Below are 18514 nucleotides of genomic sequence, written 5' to 3' on the forward strand. Positions count from 1 at the left end.
CAAAGGGGATGATTCATGTGCTGTTTGGGTAAATAAATAAAGATATGTATGTTGAAGTCTATACTGGTGATTTCCCAAATTTTTTTATAGAAGGCGTGCAGTGTGTTAATATTATTTCTAAAAGCGTGTAAAGTGAAAAGGGTTGTATTTTCGTGAAAAACCCTACATTATAATGTATCTTTTATTATGTGTGCAGCGTTATCGTTAAGGATAAAATCATACAAAAGTTATTGAAACACATTTACCCCAGCTATTAAACCATAAACCCGAAGAAATATTCGACAATAATCTACTTCTGCGGTAAAGATGCATAACCGTGCCACTTACTGATTGTTATACAACAGCATTTGACTCCCCTTATTTGAGTTTTGAGATGGCTTTACTAATTAAAAGTCATTAACAGAAACAGTTTCACATCGACCAAAAGATGCCACTCAACAAATTTACTGAAAGCGGATCTAAAACGATTCAAAATAGTCTTCCGTTTGAAAGTAAGAGCGGATCTGGGCATACTGCTGTTCAATTCAGATCTCCATTCTACTTCACCCTTGAATTTGGTTGAGAAACGCCTTTAAAAACTAGCAATCAACTTTCTAAATTAATTGCAAACAGTATAAAAACCAAATTTTACATAAGGAACTTTCTTTAGATTTTGCCAACATTGCTACGTGTTTGTTGAATCTAGGTAATTCGTTGTTGATATTCTAACATAGAAAATGTTACGAGATGCATGTTTAAATGTGTACTGTATGTGATGAAACTAAAAACATAGAGGCTATTAAAACACTCCATAACATGAATTAAGTAATAAAAAGACTCTAACTATATATGAAATATTTACATACATTAACAGTTTATAAAACATAATGCGACTACATATACAAAATAAAGACTAATTATATAATGAATGTGCTTATTTCGATACATTTTAAATGTTATCATATTTCTCAACCATTATGTCAAATGATCTTTAAAATGGCATAATGCGCATCTTACCGCACGTAGTGTGTGTTTGATGAATGTTTTATAAGAGCAATTTTCGGTTGCTGTGCATTTAAATGTGTTAGATTAACGATAACGCCGCAAAAGTATTTTAAGTTAATGCTTTAGAAATAAAGAAATCGGACTAATAAAATAATAGTTCTTTTCTTCAGTCTTCTACGCAGTGATCTCCCTTACCTATAGGTGGAGACTTTTTTTCTGAAGTTGAAAGGGAAGCAACTCCTGCATGATGTTTTACCTATCTTAAAATGACTGCCCAAGTCAAAATAAGAAAAGTCGTATTTGGAAAGTTATTATTTCATACTGGTAACAGGAAGAGTTTGGTATATTGGGTTAAATGTTATAATTTCCTCCATCCTTTTTACACACACATCTATTCCTGCTGGAATTTTGCTTGAAAAATGCGCATAAGTCCAATTTAATTGGAATATATAATTATCTTAATCAAATATAAGAAGGCGTAATATGAAGGACTCATTGAAATGTTGACCTTAAATACACTGAAAAGTAAAAGGAAACAAAGTTGAAATTAAAAGAAATAAATGTAAATACAAAAAACAATAGATCTGAAACACGTTGAAATGATTTTAACATGATGTACAAACATAAATACTGTCAATATTAAAGCCACCGGTATTTCTTATATTTGTGAACCATATTTGAAATCCCGAATGTGCAGGCCTCCGAACACCCAGATATTGTCCCGCTTAAAATTTGCCCCTGGTAATGCTTTGTCTAGTTCATTATGCATTTAGTCTGGATAAAATGTAACAATGTTTCAGTTCTATAGAAATGTGACGAATTGCAATAAGGTTCAGTCTCGTTTCTCTATTATTCTACTGGAGTATGTACAGAAATGCTTATCGAATCTACTAAATATAGGTAATTAACACCTAATAGTATATTCCCTGCAATTAATGTCTAAATGTCCAAGCGAATATAATTCTAATAAGACAGATCACCGGAAAGGCATTGAATAATGATCGAACGTAACTTTACCATCTGCGACATACCATTCAAAATTATGGAAAACAAAAACAGATGAGACCGTAAAAAGACATTCATGTAAAAAAACAAGAGAACGTTCCTATACGTACGTGCAATAAGATAAATATGGTCAATATTAATCAATGTTGAGAATGAAACTCACAAAATATACATTACAAAGCGCTATTAAAGAAAAATGTCAGAAGTTGTGCACTTTAGATGGTTTATAATCAATAACGGACTACGGCAATCCTCAACTTTCTGTGTTTCTGCTGGTCGTGGGTTTCTTTTTGGAATAGTTTAGTAACTTCTAGGGAAGACGAAGACACAAATAATGGTACAAAGGGTTACTGGATGCCCCTTATTACCGATAAGAAAATATAATATATACTGGTTAGATTGTCTGACAGCAGCGTTGGACAAAACGAGGTAAGTATGTCCAATGATTCCTATAGATTAGTCACTGTTCAGAAGAGATTGCTTAAATCTGGAGTTAAAAACAACACGCTCCTCCAACAAGCAAAACGTACAAGGGTTCATTTTCAAACGATTAAGCCATGGGTCTGTACTAAATGTCCGTAACAGTCAGCACCGTTCGAAAAGTATTTCAAGCATTTCCAACAGATGTGTGCTTTACATATTGTACATTGCATGTGATCGCAGCCGCCCTTCTTTTCGATTCCAAAATCACATTTTGGGCACTGTTTCCGGTTGAATGGGTCTTTCTTCAGCCATTTTTTTACTAAGTCGACGTCATTCCCTGCCCTTTTGTACACGAAGCATGTCAGACCATCGTGATACGGTGCATGACAGGCGGTACATATTCTTGCTCGGCACATTGGGCATACAAATAAGCCTCCCTTTGAAGTCGACCGATAGACAATATTACAATCTGGTGTAATGCAAAAATGAAACCTTTTGCTCTTTTTATTCACCAAACATGTCACAGCCGCATCTGTAAGCGCTTTCTTTTTTAGATTACCGATTTTTATCTGGAACTGTATGTCTCTGATCACAAGTGGTGTATTGCAATTCTCTGAGGCACATACAACGGGGAGCTGTCGATTAGATACTGCATTTTGCACTTGGGACGCGATACAAACTTGACAGTACGCATGCCCGCAGTATTCCAGTCGGTAGTATTCGTTTTCTTCAATGGGACACAGGCAGATTGGACAGTCCGGTAACTCACTTTGAAAGGTGTTTACATCAGCCTGATTTTTCATTTCGTCCCTCATTCTTTTTATTATTTCTAAAGTTTTGATAATAGCTTCTTCCTTTCCTGATATAGTTATTTCGTGTGAACGCGGCTCAAGGTAAATCCCAGTCACACCAGTTTCCTCTTTAAGATTTTCAAAACTTACTCCATATTTAACTAAAAGCGCTTTCATAAGGCCTGGTGGATTGTCTTCCCCTTTAAGACGAATGTCCTTTTCTAAAGATGTTGCATGTTTTGAAATGTAATCTTCTATCATTTCTACAGCACGAATTCTGTTCTGTGCAAGTCCCTGAACCTTTATTTTCATTTGCCTCTCATCCAGTGATATTACTGTGTTTGTTGTCTTCTCCATCTCCTGTACCTTTTGCCTGCCGTCCTTTCGAAATATCACACGGAGATTATCCTTATTCTCGCAATTAAACTCTTCACCACCTATTATACGATCAGCTCTAACTTTCGCTTTGGCAAGCTTTTGAAGATTTTCTGCCTTAAGATCTAAAGCTACATCTCCCGATTTTAAGGTTCTTACTTCCAAAGTTGTACTTGAATTCCTTTCTACGTACCAATTAATCAGTTGATCTATGTCTTCTTTAACGATCTGATACAAACTGTTATTGACATGTATCGTTGAATTACACTCTATACTGACATGTATTGGCTGTCTGTCGATTCTATGATAATTTTCTGTTAGTCTGTTTCCAGTATCGTAGCATATTTGCATATCTGAAAACGTTACAAACGCTGTGCACATGACCGTTTTCGGTTTGTATTGCTTTACATGAACACGAAAAGAATCACTCTTCGCATACATAGAAATTATTCTCGAAAGTTCGTCTTGCTTACGGAGCCATTCATTTACGGCCAAAGTTGCGTTTAAACGCGGGATTATCACTTTAAATCTATCGCGATTGTTATCCAAGGAAATACCAAGTACTTCTGATAAAGCTTCTTTCACTTGATATTCCGTAATTTCCGGCCCCAAACCGATAATGTGCAAATCAGACTGTTCCTTGCTGCGTGAAACGTCAAGTACCTTTCCGTCAATCTCCAGCGACGCATCTAAAAGAAGCGGAACATCTTCCTTTTGCTCCACGTAAACAAAGCAATGACCCCTTGATGGCCTTCTACACCAGGTTATTTTCATTCTGAATCCTTGTTGAGCAGCTATCGTTCCATGATTGAATGTCAGTGGTTCTGCAGTAATTTCTATATCTTCGTCATTGTTTATGTTGTGAACAGCAGCAAAAGCATGGCTCTGATGGGTAAACGTCACTTTGCCCCAAAGTAGCTCTTTTCCTCGTTTCTTTCTTGACGGTCTTTTTATTTGCTCGACCGGACCAAAGAATTCAAAAACTTTACGGGCGCTTTCCTCGGAAATATCATAGTCAATAGTGTCCCTTTTCTGCCAGATGTTCATAGACCGATATTCGTGTGGCATCAGTACATCAACAGCCGTACCGCCTCCACGGACTACAGCGCGAATACCACTGTTTTCATTTCCGATAGATATTTCTTCTGACTCGAAGAGTAAATCCTGTGGTAATATTTTCAAGACTGACCGCAACATATTAACTGCTTTGTCTTCGTACTCTGGTAGGCAAAATAAACTTATCTTACCATGTTTTCTGTTGGTTTCTACAATTACTAATGAATCGGCACAAGTCTTACTTATTTTCTCTTCTAACTCTTGTCGTTTTCTATGCATTGGACCGACGAATTTCCAATAAATATGTTTTCCTACTAAAATATGTCGAACTAAAGTAATTCGCTGACTTTCCAAGAATTTCAAATCGAAGGACACTTTTCCCTGCTCGACTGCTTCGGTTATAACTTCCTCGGACACATTTGTAATACCAGTAATAAAGTCTGCAGAAGTTTTCAAGACTTTGCAAAAGACAATCCATGTCGGATAATAGCCTAGTGACAGTATTGCTGAAGACGGATGGATCTGTACCCTTTGTAAACTGTTAATTATAACATATCCGGCTTGTTCGTGTCCAAGATAATAACCAAGCTTTGAGGTCATACTTTCAAATAAAAGCTTTTGCACTAGTGGATCTGCAATATCTGGACTTTTAAACTGGTACTTGATCGTTACCTTTACCTCTTTTCTCAATGTAGACAAAATTTCGTTGATTATTTCCCTGACCTCTTTCATTACTTTTCCATTTATACAGTTTTGTTCACACCATTTCCCTTTTCCTTTTTCATGAACCTTATCCCATTCTCTGTAAACAGTTAACATTGTAAGTAAATCTCCATTTTCGTGACAAAATTTGGTTTTGTTTTTGTCCGACTGCTTTTTCTCATCTTGTGTTCCAACTCGGAAAAACATTCCTGTTTGGTTACAACTAGAAGCTACTACTACAGCTTCCGTGGGGATCTCCATATCAATACCTTTCCTTATTAAGAAACCGAGTCTGGGTTCAATAGGCAGCTTTGCAACCCACTTTCCAAGGTTGGATAAACCAGAGTCTTCAACAGCACCAATATCTTTAAGCTCCATCATCGCAGATTGCATGGCTTCATTTGAAGGTGACTGAACGTAGTCAAACTTCATTGGATCAACATCAAGTTCCATAAGCTTAAGTATAGCTTGAGATACTTGTAGCCTTAGAATTTCCGGGCTTGCGATCTTTTCCATTCGTTTGTAGTCCTCTTCAGTGTACAGCCTATAGCAAATTCCTGATGTTGTTCTACCAGCACGTCCACTTCTTTGGTTTGCTGAACTTTGACTGACTGGAATCACGTCAAGTGAATTCATGTTTTTCTTCGGATCAAACCTCATTTCTTTCACAACGCCTGTGTCTACAACAAACTTGATACCTTGAATCGTTATTGACGTCTCAGCACTATTGGTTGCAAAAACGACCTTTCGTTTTCCCACAGGTGTTCTCTCAAAAACCAGTTGTTGTTCTTCTGCTCTTAGTTTGCCATGTAACTGTAAACACAGAATATCTTTTTCCCCTAACCTTTTCTTCAAGTTTTCGACACATCTTTCTGTTTCGGCTGGGGATGTAACAAATATGAGAATGTCCCCCTCTTCAATCGTTGTAGACTGGTGAATTTCAATCACCTTTTTGATCGCTTTGCTCTCGTAATCTTCGGGAAATGGGTTGTCAAAAGAATCATTCTGTTCCCAGGATATATCTACAGGAAATGTTCTTCCAGACACCCTCAGGACAGGACATTGATCCCTACCACCAAAATATTTTATAAATACATCAGGATCTATTGTCGCCGATGTTACAATAACCTTAAGATTTGGTCTTTTATCCAGGGTCTCTTTCAGCATGCCGAGAAGTAAATCGGTATGAATACTTCTCTCGTGTGCTTCGTCTATTAGAATGCAGAAGTATTTTGTTAAAAGTCGATCCTGTAAACATTCATTCAGTAATATATGGTCAGTCATGAAGAGTACTTTTGTTACGGCTGACATCTTTGTCTGCATTCCAACTTTATAGCCAATAATCTGACCAACACTGGAGGCAAGCTCTGAAGCAACATGTGTCGCAAGACTGACAGCAGCTATCTTTCGTGGCTGCGTACAAGCAATTCGGCCTGTATCTGAAACGAAAACTAAAGTGTACAATTCATATTTCTGCTTGTGAATTCATAATATAACAGTTATCATAAAGGAAGTAGTCAGCTGAAAATGTACTGATAAAATCATGAAATTCCTGTTACAGAGTACTCGTGCCTTTTGAACATTTAAAATGGTCAGACTGACAGATTGTGATCGAAATAAACTTTATAAATATTCACAGAGTTTAAATGAATTTGACAATGTGAAATAAAGTAACCTTATAAGACAGACTGGACAACTTCACTAATGTTTAAACTGTTTGATAATGTATCTAGGTGTTTCTAATGAGAATGGCCAATAGTTTTTACTGTTAATTTATTTATTACCATAAAGCTTAACATATTTTATGTTTGATGACATATTCTTTTTATCTCAAATGTGTTGTCAAATTCATTATCAAACCCAATTACCGTAAGACCACAATATAAGAAATTGCGGGGTTGCTTGGGTTCCATTCCCGTTCGAGACAATGTTATCCGTGGCGATTTTACAGACAATATGACGTCCTCGACATTATTTACTTGGGGGTTACGAAAACATGTTATGACTAGTAGTAACACAAAATAAAAATAAATGGCCACTTTTCCATAACTCAGACTAGTGTTACAATATGCTACTAAATGTATGGCAAACAGATAAATCGGTCATGGTACAACTTCTTATAAGATCTAAGGAATTTTGATGAAAACCTGGCTAAGAATCCAACAAGAGGATTAATCTAAATTGTACACTTCTCGTACATTGGCTTTAGTTACACTGCGTTAGGAAATCATAGTCACGTTTTCGTTTAGGCACTATTTGTGTTTGTTTTGGCATATAGTATACTAGAATGTAACAAGATTTTTCGTAATTGATATATTTGTCAATAAATGAATGTGAAAGATGATATGTTAACATTAGCTACTCATTCAATGCAAAAACGAGTCCTTCGCAAAAACTATATAATTCTATGATCGGTTTTTGGATGATCGTAATTTAACAAGATGAGAGAGATCCTACCTGCAAAACCTGCCTGGGAAAGATACTGTACTATCTGCGTTGATTTGCCAGACCCGGTCTCACCGAGAATCACGCACACCTGGTTTTCCCTGACTGTTGTCAGTATATCGGCTCGCCTTGCGTATATCGGTAGTGCCGCTGCAAGCCGTCGACATTCAACACCGAAAGCTTTCCTAACCTCTTTCATTTTCTGGTCAAACTTATCATATGTTAGAAGTTTTTTAAGTTCTTTTTTCATGCAGGAGACTTGTTTTGTGAATTCTTTCTTTTGCCCTTCTAATTCTTGTAATTTATCTTTGAATGCATACTTTTCGCTACTAAGCTTGTCAAATGTCAATAGGGGAACACCACGCTTTTTTCCAAGTTCTTTCTTGACAGTTGAAAGACGTTTACTCACTTCGTTAATTTTTGCTTGATGTTTACTTACTGCTTTTTCAGTTAACTGGTCAATTTCTTTGCATGTCTTTTTAAGTTTTGCTTCACGTTCTCTTGTGTTATCTACTTTTTCTCCTTGTGCTTCCGTTATGCTAAAGAAACAACGTACTTTACTTGAAACATTTCTGTTACTTGCATGCAGCAAGTACCTAGCTGCAGAGGCTTTTCTGTAACTTTCAAACTTAACTGTAATTATGTTATTGTTACATGCATCATTTATCGCACCAGAAGTATTTACAACTTCAAGTGTAAGAGCGCTTGGATTTCCCATTCTGTGAAGCAAAAATTGTTTCAGATTGCTAGTTTTATAAATATTATCGCCGATAACAACGTACAGAAAAGTTGGTTTAGCTTGAGGTTGCTTTCCTATAAAGTTCCTCTCACATCGTTTATTTCTATGTTTTAATTTTGATCCTTTACTATATTCCTTTACTTTTTTTAAATTCTTCATTTCTTGATCGTCGGAATCTATTTCACTCTCATAATCAATGTTTTTACTTCCTTTTGACATCTCTGAAAGGTCAATAGATTCAGGCGTTGGCTTTTGTGTACCATTACGGCAAGGTTGTGAGTCTGACTTGATACTTTTAGAATCATCTCTAAACCGTGAACAATTTTTCATTTTGAACGTTCGATCAAACTTTAACCTTTTGGTTTCTTCATGTGCCCGAATTCTCTCTCCAGATCTATTATTTAATCTAGGCATTTCGTACCGAGTGGAACCTTTTCTACCATACCGATTGCTACAGTTTATCTCCTTCGGCCTTGCACCAAAACTTCGATTATATCTTTCAGCACTGCTTCTCCCGCTTTCCCGCACAGATGATCGTTTGTCAAGCTCTTGTCTTGGTCGGCTATCTATAGTTTTGTGTACAGAGTCTTTTTCAGACTGAGGCCTTACCGAGCTAAGTTCGATTCCTTTGCATTGCATTTTTCTGCTTTCGTTATCTGTACGTACTTCTCCCGCTTCTTCTTTGACCTCCCTTGACCCTCTGAGAGCATGCTGGTCATCACTTGGCTCAAGCCTGAACATTTTACCATCACGGTGTCTTTGTCCAGTTATTGTTGTTTTTATTTTTTTTTTTTTTTTGTTGGTCGTGTCAGTTCCACCACTTTATATATTCATTCTTCGCATGTCTATAAATAAAAGAAAAACGGATATTTACTTGATTCTTTCTATATTGCAACAATAATGCCAACAGCAACTCAATCTAAAGACAAAGCATGCAGAAACACTTGTGATTTCATTCCTGATGCAATGTCATTTTCACAAATATTAAAATATCCTGAGGGAAATAAAAGAACTGTGTTTTCCATTGCATTGCGGTTTAAAAATAACATGTACATTCTTGTGGTACAAATACAGAGCTTATTGTAAAAAATGCAAAGTTACGTTCCGTTCGGGTTCTGATTTATCTACAGTTTAATCTTATTTTGATGATAACTAATACCGCTATTTTCATTTCTACCAGACATAAGGGATACTCGTCGTTGTCAATATAACAATGTACATTCTGATGACTTACCATTTGCTTGTAGTCGCTTTGCCACATTTGGAATCACTAAATTAACAACTGTAAAAAACCATTCGCATACTGCATGTTGGTATCTGAAAATAAATAAGATAGCGATGTTCCAAACCAGAGCAGTCTATCAGAGATACATAGTCGAGAATTGTTTGAAGATGAATACAGAGCCCAAAACACCGACAGCTCTATTATTTCTATAAGTTATAAGGTGACAAAGATAAAATGACTGGGGCAGACTATTTTTTGCAGTACATAGCTATATATATATATAGTGCAGTCACCAAGCGTCAACAATCAATAATGTTTTGAAAATGAAATAATGAAAAATATATTAACAGTAATAAAGAAGTGTTACTATACTGATTTGTTGCGTTAACGGTGCGGCACATATTTAAATGTGCGAATTGTTAGTTTTTTTCAATTAGAAACGAACATCTAAAATGCATTCGTACCTCAACAGACAAAAGCTTACATTTATTGAGATCATGAAACTGAATATTTCCATGGGGTACATCATTTGTAACCTGCTTACATATTGAATTCCAACACAGAATGCATCATGCATCTTTTCAAAGCGCTAAATTTGAATACATGTTCAGACATTAGAAAGCATGTACTGCTCTTTTAGCAGACGGCAAATCGAAAAGCCTGTAGTGGGAATCAACATTCACTGGAATAATGAAAAATGTATTAACAGTAATAAAGAAGTGTTACTATACTGATTTGTTGCGTTAACGGTGCGGCACATATTTAAATGTGCGAATTGTTAGTTTTTTTTTTTCAATTAGAAACGAACATCTAAAATGCATAATGTTATTGATTGCTAAAAGATTCTTTCACTGGTTGTAGGTGCAGATGGGGATTTCCGGCTTCGAGGGTAACTGTTTAGCCGAGAGCCGGATATTCCCATCTGCACCTATAACCAGTGACAGAATCTTTTTCTTGTATACCGACATCAAGAAATAATAATAATAATAAAATCAATCGAATGGCTTCTTTATAGAACTATTTCTTATAGCAGCGTAATTAAACAAAGCGCAGGAAAGCAACGTCCGTAAACAGGAAAGATGTCATGACGTTTCATAGACAAATAACAATGTTTAGTTCCGATTTTGTTTTATCAGTTGCAGCGTAACGTTATGAATTTTTGATAAAATAACGTCCTTTGAATCGAGAAATATATTATCAGGAACCAAGAGGAACTGTCAAGGTATTGGATTTTTATTTCGTTTTTGAAAGAAAATAAAACTACATGAATCATCTCTATATATGTAGTTCGTAATACGTCATTTAAAAAGCACGAGAGTCATCTTACACCCTGGGGTGTAAGATGATTTTTCCAGCACCGGTAAAAATACCGGAAATCCCGGTCTGGTATGCAAGAATTACATTTTCTGCTTATTTCGTTTGGACAAAAAATAAAAATAACACATAATCGTACGAGAAAAAAACAACTGTATTTATGTTATATATAATGTTAATTTAATCTGACTTGTCTCCATTGATGATAATGTTTTTCTCATACCCTGTCTTTGTCTTGATTTTTCCTAACATACCGTATTCTGCTAAAGGTTTGTTTAACCTTCATTCTATGTCATCTTTCAGTGTGTGCCCCATGTACCAGATTAGTTCTAATAAAATAAAAATACGGGATAGTGCATATACGGGAAAAATCTGGCCAACGTATATTTTAACAATACTGTTCCGTGTATTTCCCGTATACGAAAAGCAAATTCAGTCTGTATGTGACACAAATACGGGATCTGTATCCTACGTATATCTTGCATATACAGGAAAAACCCTGGCCCGTATATCAACAAAATACAGTTCCGTATATCCCCGTATATCAGATGCAAATAAATTCAATATATGTCACATGTACGGGATCCGTATATTACGTATACCTTGCATATAAGGTGTCACCCCGGTATAGAAGTACTTCCGGGTCGTTGTATCCTAGAAAGTAGTTCTTCGAAATTTTGAAGTTCCCAATTTAACGCTATCCCTACTTTGACATGTTATATTCCAAATGTATTTATTGATACTGTGTACATTTTTTGTCATTTCTGATGTCTTTAACAGTTGTTTTATGTGTGTTTTTCAGGATTACATTTCTGTGCGGAAGGATTAAAAAACTACACCAGACTGGTGGTCATGACAGATGTCAGTGGGAAATTTAAACATGGACTAGATACTTTGATGTGTAGCAAAAAAGTTCATCGTTGATGGTGGTGTTTTTCTGTGATATATTGACTGGGATAGTATTACTCTTCAGAAATACAGAGCTGTCAATGCTGCAATTTTGCTGTGAAATTCACAATCCATGTCCAAAAGTGCTTGTTTTACTATACAGCAAAGAAGGAGAAATTGTACCGGGCCGACACCTATATGGCAAATTCAGAAAGTGGAATATCTCAGCAACCATAGGGTTTACAGTCATGAAACTTCACACACTAGTAACTGATAACAATAGAAATCAGTGGCTAAAAGGATATTTCCAAGGTTTGTGAAATTTTAATTTTATTCAAATTTTAAAAATTCAGTAGTTGAATTTTCTTTGAAATTTGAGTAATAGTTGTCTCCTCTTGATTTGTCAGTCTTCTACTATAGTGCAAAGACACTGAACAAGCAGGAAGCTTTAAAAAGGCTATATAAAAAGAAGACACCTAGTTTTTCACTTTAATTTTAAGAAAAAAATATAAATTTAAATTTCTTAAATTTTTAAAAAAAAAATTCTATTTCGCATAGCGTCTCTTTTCCGAAGAATTTATAAGTATATATATGTGAACATGTTATATAGTGCCGCAGTAGACCGTGGATGAACAGTGTCGTATGTGTGGAAGCTGTACATTTTGGACCGGATGGGTTTATAAATGAGGTTATAGTCGGTTTCGTAACAGGAGTTGGAGAGACTGATTGCTTGTCGGGCCTGGATCTCGAACCGGTCACGGTGTTATTACACTGATGTTAAAGCCAGTCAGCAGGCGTCTCATATATGATATAAAGAAATTGCGTGAATGTTCGTTCCCTTGCGTATGAGACGCATAACTAATATTACACGAAATAATTATTTTTCTCATTTCAGTCAAATCCAGTGTGCTACCAGCATTTTGGCATTGAAGGACATTGCTTACCGGTGTGCCGAGTGCATTTGTCGGCATTATTAATGTATAACAAGTTTTCTTTACACTGACAGGACATTGGTTGTATTACACAGGGAATTACATGGAGGTTGCTTCAGTGTGATAAAATAGTTGTTGTTGTTGTTGTTGTTGTTTGTGTATTATTTTATTTATTCATTTGTTGTTTCAGTTTAGAACATATTCTGAGCTTTCAGCTTCAGCCCACATCAGGCCGTCGTCAGATACATTCTGCCTTGAATGGGATGCTTCTATTCTGATTTGCTTTTCAGGTTTACAACGCAGGTCTGTGTTACTAAGAAAATATTTAACGGGGCTGATTTCCTGGGTCGGCCTCGTGCAGTTTCCTTAATATGTATTTGTTCTGGTACCGACTGGAAACACAACTTGACGGTATTTGTATTTCAGTTTTGCTCGATTCATTCTACTTCATTCTTTAGATAGGACTTTTCCTGTTTGGACTTTTATTCATGTTTTTCTGTATGTTGTTTTTTCATAGCATTTATGTGTTTCAATTCTTTTAAATGTGCATTTCAGGTACTTTGTTGTCTGTGCTGAAAGAGGTTGTCTGGTAATAGTTATTTTAATATTCTTTTCACTGTTTTAAGCTAACATATATGTAGAAAATTATTCAGTTGCAGTGTTTTAATGACAGACTTCCTGTAAAGTTCCTGAACCAGTTGATATCAGAATGATAAAGAAATGATAGATGGTACCAATCTGTGAATATTATGTCACTTTTTTCTATAGGTGTTCCTGATCACACTTAGAACTATACACACACACTCAGCTGTTTCTCAAGAAAGGCCGACACCGGTTCACAATCTTTCTTTTGTCATTTGCAGGCGATGAATTCCATATGTCAGAAGGAAATTTAGAATCGTACAACCAGTCAGCAGCTACCCATAAACCAGACCAACCTATTAAGTCGAGCGGGCAGAAGCTGTGATTTCCAGTGTAATACCGCAGAATGACGGCTAGTTTTCGGTAAGCGATTTACATGTTCCACCGGTGCATTGCCCTCTGGTCCTAATGTCTTTAGTCAGAACTGTAGCCTAAAATGTCAGTAACTGCTTGACAGTTTCAGGGGTACCCTGAGCTGTGTCTGGCTCCAGTTGGAGTTCTTGACCTTCCGCACTTGCCTGCTTCCAAGATGGTGCGGATTGGCTTTGCATTTGGCGTTTCAGGCATTGTTCGGCTTAGCCGAAGAAATAATTCATTTTAAGATAGGGTGTGATGTATTGATCTGTTTTACTTTCAGTAATTGTCATAAATATAATCACATATTGGTCTTTGCTTGTGGGTTTTGGTCTTTCAATCATTAAAAGTTTCATTTTTCTGCAATTGTAGTGGGTAAATTATGCATTTTTTACTAAAAATTGCATATTTTTAAAGTAAATACTCATTTTGATACATCATTTTTCAAAATAAATAAGCTTAAAGTTACATTAAACATACTATAAGCATTAACTAGTGATATCACAGTTGATTTCATGAAAATCTGATTGAAATTTTCAGAAGGAAGGCAAATTTTGTAATGTGCCTTTTTTCTTCAAAATTCCGGTTTCCGAGCCAATTTCTCCGCAAAGTAGGTCTAATGTGTGAAATGTTTCTGCGGGACAGCATTTTCTTTGCGATGACAATGTCTTGTGTAACTTTTCTCGCAAAACCCTAAGTTACAAGATTTTATGGGAAAAATTTGGCTAAATTAAAAATTTGATAAGATTTAGGTGTCACCCCGGTATAGAAGTACTTCCGGATCGTTGTATCCTAGAAAGTAGTTCTTTGAAATTTTGAAGTTCCCAATTTAACGCTATCCCTACTTTGACATGTTATATTCCAAATGTATTTATTGATACTGTGTACATTTTTTGTCATTTCTGATGTCTTTAACAGTTGTTTTATGTGTGTTTTTCAGGATTACATTTCTGTGCGGAAGGATTAAAAAACTACACCAGACTGGTGGTCATGACAGATGTCAGTGGGAAATTTAAACATGGACTAGATACTTTGATGTGTAGCAAAAAAGTTCATCGTTGATGGTGGTGTTTTTCTGTGATATATTGACTGGGATAGTATTACTCTTCAGAAATACAGAGCTGTCAATGCTGCAATTTTGTTGTGAAATTCACAATCCATGTCCAAAAGTGCTTGTTTTACTATACAGCAAAGAAGGAGAAATTGTACCGGGCCGACACCATACGGGACAAGTCCCTAGCCCGTATATCAAAAAATACAGTTCCGTATATGCCCCGTATATGTCAAAAGTACGGGATCCGTATACTTAGTCAAAAGTACGGGATCCGTATACTTAGTATATCATGCGTATACGGAAAAAAATCCGATGCCCGTATGTTTGAAAATACAGGTCCGTATATGTCCCGTATATTAGATGCAGTTGCAGTCCGTATATGTCAAAAATACGGGTCCCGTATACTACGTATATCCGGAATATACAGGCTCGTATACGTGTTCCGTATATTCTAAAATACGACAAGTATACGGGATGAATTTCAAAGACCCTTCTAATACATGGAAATAAAATCTATGTTAAAGCAGAACACTAATAAACACCATTTCTAATTGATTTTTTTATTTTTTGAAAACTCGTATATTTAATATATACGGGAAATATACATGTATGTATATTCGGCGTATACGGGATCCCGTATATGCATGACAAATATACGGACTTCCCGTATACTAGATGTTCCGGATACGGGATTGTATACTAGGTCCGTATATTTGTAATATACACCCCGTATACTCCCGTATTTTCGAAATATACGGGACCGTACACTCCCGTATATTGACCCTTTTTTCGCAGTGTAGTGCAGTCACCAAGCGTCAACAATCAATAATGTTTTGAAAAATTTACACGTCATGAATCATCATCGCATTTTCTTCACGAAAAGGTACGCCTCGTTTAAATGGGTCAACAGTGTTGTTGTATAGACTAGACTAGCCCGGTTCATGGGTTGGTCAGGGCATGTATTGTATTTTGTCATTATTTTTGAGCATGGATCCACTTTAGTTTGAAACCGTCCATGGTTACAAACACGTTTGTTTATTTTATGAGGAGTAGTGCTTGACGGAATCAAACTATCCACATGGACGTTCTCGATTCTATATGCATACTTCAAAAGTAAACGCTTTACCTTAGGCCACTCATTTAAATACATTTTCGGAAAGTAACAGTATCTTTAGCTTATTTTTACCTCATAGTACGTGTACCGATTTCTGAAAATTTGAAAACGAAAGTAGAAATGAGGACCACAACTTTGTTTATATATTAAGTGTTACAAATCTTAGTACAGTTAAAGGTATAGAGACAAACTGTGAATAGATGTCGGAAGTAATAACCGAATTCGAGTTAAAATTTGAAGACTGAAAATAAAAGTTTATAAGTTTATAATATTGACAAAATAATGAATAGCGCGTTTAAAAAAGGGCAATTATAACTTCAATTTAAAATTTAATTAATAAAGACGAAAGCAGTTACCTGAGCAAATATGTTTATGATGTAAATAAAATCTGTCAAAAAATCCCGTCTTCTTCCAGTGAACTAAAACTTCCGTGTAAAATTTCTCATTCCCATGAAGATCGGTCGTATATCGATAAGATACTTTTGATAAATGATTTGGTAACAATCCAATTCTAAAAGGCCAACCAAATGTTCTTTTTGATTATCTGTCTCAGCATAAGATATTGTTAATATTGAGATTCGCATATGGATTGAAGATATGCAGCTTTGTGTTTATATCTTTCTGTGGATTAACAATATCTTGCGTAACGGAAATTTTGCCAAGTTTATTTTATGAATATATTATAGAGTATTAATCAGTTATTGGCAAAGACAAATATCTTTATCACAGTGTAATGGTTCTACAATTGACATGCAAGAATCAGGGAAGCTTTTGAGACTTAAGCACTTTCACCAAATATCTGAAAAATCTAAAATAAACTCAGACTTATCAGTTGACCTGAAGTTTTAAGACAAAAACTGTTGCCCTTACTATAAATATTCTATCAGAAATATGTAAACAATATTATTTCTATGTTTTAGGTTCTAAACGAAATCCATCACTTCACTTCAGTTGTGTCACTTTCACAGACAGACAAACAGAATACAGATGTATTAATCTTGCTGTTTATGGCTGAAAAAGTTGTGTTATTATGTATATGCACAAGGCAATCATAAACAGCGGATCTTACGTTGGTGTCTTTTCATACTATTAAACGTGTCAAAAACAAAGCTAAAACTCGAGACTAAGCAGATCTTTTTATCATTTTATTCAAAAGAATCAAATGAAATTAATGTGGAAAATCAGAATTGTGGAATTCCTGTTATCTCATATCACTTTGTTCTTCTGAAACATCAATATATCTTCTTTCATTACCTGCTCTAGACAAATGCTAACATTTCTCTATTTGTCTTCGATTCAAACAAAGAAGGATGTCAATATTTGTATATTCTACGATAAACAACGTTTGATGCGCGGACCGGTGCGAGAGCATCATGATGTGCGGTTCATTGTTACTCGAATAAACAAAGTATACTCATCATAATTTTACATTTGTCAAAATGTTTCAATAAGCATATAGGAATGTAAGCAATCAAGACATTATTGAGCTTTCTCGTCTAATTTACCACGGTTCATCGAACGATGTTTAGATATTTAACCACTCAGACTAACGACCTCGTGATTCAATTCCTACGCAGCTGAACTCTGAACCACGATAAATCAGGCTGCAAACCACTCGAAGGCTTTAATTATTTGATAAATATCGAATGGCGTTACTTCACTCTCGCGATGTTGAACGTGTGGTAATGTGTGTTAACTAGAAAAGTATTATGAAGAAGAATTTTATCCAAAAACTGACCCTGTCTTTAATTAAATTGGTGGCGGAAGGTGAAATATTGGCCTTCACACCAAAGTTAGAAATTAAATTCTACGTATTGTGGGCGCACGACTGAGAAATTAGATTTCTGGCTTTGAAAAGTTAAATTTTCGTTTAGCTCTGTCATTATTAATCAAGCACCTATGTCAATGAATCTATATGAATATCCAAGTGCCGAGTGCTCCGCATGCTATTTCTACCAAGTTGTTGTTATCTGTATATTTAGTGTTCTAAAGGGTAAGTCTACCTTTAAGTTAACTGCTGCAGACGAATACCAGTCCAGACTGCTGCTAGCAGTTGCATTTCAAACATATTTATTTTTTATAGAAACTTAAGTTTTGTTAGATTTATTGCAGATGTTATGAGTCACACAAGCCAAGAATACTTTACAAGTATTATATGTTATGATCTCACTATATTGTAATGGTCTTTGGTAAAAACGTTTTGATGAATTTTCTACACGGTTACACTACAGTAACTGGCGAAGTTATACGAGGATAATGCCGGCAATATTTTTACTCACCTTTGTCAATACTGGATTATCTGAGCCAGTATCAGATTCCTTTAATTAGATTGGCAAATAAACTCGGCCAATATCAGGATTCTTTTTGTTGTTCACATCACAATATAATAATGAAAGGCCAAAAAGCTTAAAATATATATCATGAAATTAATTAACTAGATGCCCACGGACAAAATGTCGAGCCTGCCAGCG

At 35.6% G+C, this 18514-nt stretch overlaps 2 protein-coding genes across 2 annotated transcripts; one reads left to right on the forward strand and one right to left on the reverse strand.

The window, feature by feature from the left end:
• Window positions 1–1572: 1572 nt before the first annotated feature.
• LOC123554059 (uncharacterized) lies at window positions 1573–16601 on the reverse strand. The gene is made up of 4 exons (XM_053548522.1): window positions 16400–16601; window positions 9755–9837; window positions 7794–9365; window positions 1573–6775 (listed from the first exon to the last, which is right to left on the reverse strand). Exons 3-4 carry the CDS (start codon window positions 9259–9261, stop codon window positions 2532–2534), a joined length of 5712 nt encoding a protein of 1903 aa, XP_053404497.1. The 5' UTR covers window positions 9262–9365; window positions 9755–9837; window positions 16400–16601; the 3' UTR covers window positions 1573–2531.
• On the forward strand, window positions 11221–14845 carry LOC128558635 (uncharacterized). Its single transcript, XM_053548523.1, has 2 exons — window positions 11221–12259; window positions 13743–14845. Exons 1-2 carry the CDS (start codon window positions 11983–11985, stop codon window positions 13844–13846), a joined length of 381 nt encoding a protein of 126 aa, XP_053404498.1. The 5' UTR covers window positions 11221–11982; the 3' UTR covers window positions 13847–14845.
• Window positions 16602–18514: the final 1913 nt, after the last annotated feature.

Source organism: Mercenaria mercenaria, chromosome 7 (assembly GCF_021730395.1).
Source record: "Mercenaria mercenaria strain notata chromosome 7, MADL_Memer_1, whole genome shotgun sequence".
In the NCBI taxonomy this organism is placed as follows: Eukaryota; Metazoa; Mollusca; class Bivalvia; order Venerida; family Veneridae; genus Mercenaria; species Mercenaria mercenaria.

Coding starts and splice junctions, on each gene's coding strand:
- LOC123554059 (XM_053548522.1), bottom strand. CDS start 9,261: ATGTTCAGGCTTGAGCCAAGTGATGACCAGCATGCTCTCAGAGGGTCA. Junction 6,776..7,793: donor TTCCCAGGCAGGTTTTGCAG/GTAGGATCTCTC, acceptor TTTTCGTTTCAG/ATACAGGCCGAATTGCTTGT.
- LOC128558635 (XM_053548523.1), top strand. CDS start 11,983: ATGGTGGTGTTTTTCTGTGATATATTGACTGGGATAGTATTACTCTTC. Junction 12,260..13,742: donor GCTAAAAGGATATTTCCAAG/GTTTGTGAAATT, acceptor TGTCATTTGCAG/GCGATGAATTCCATATGTCA.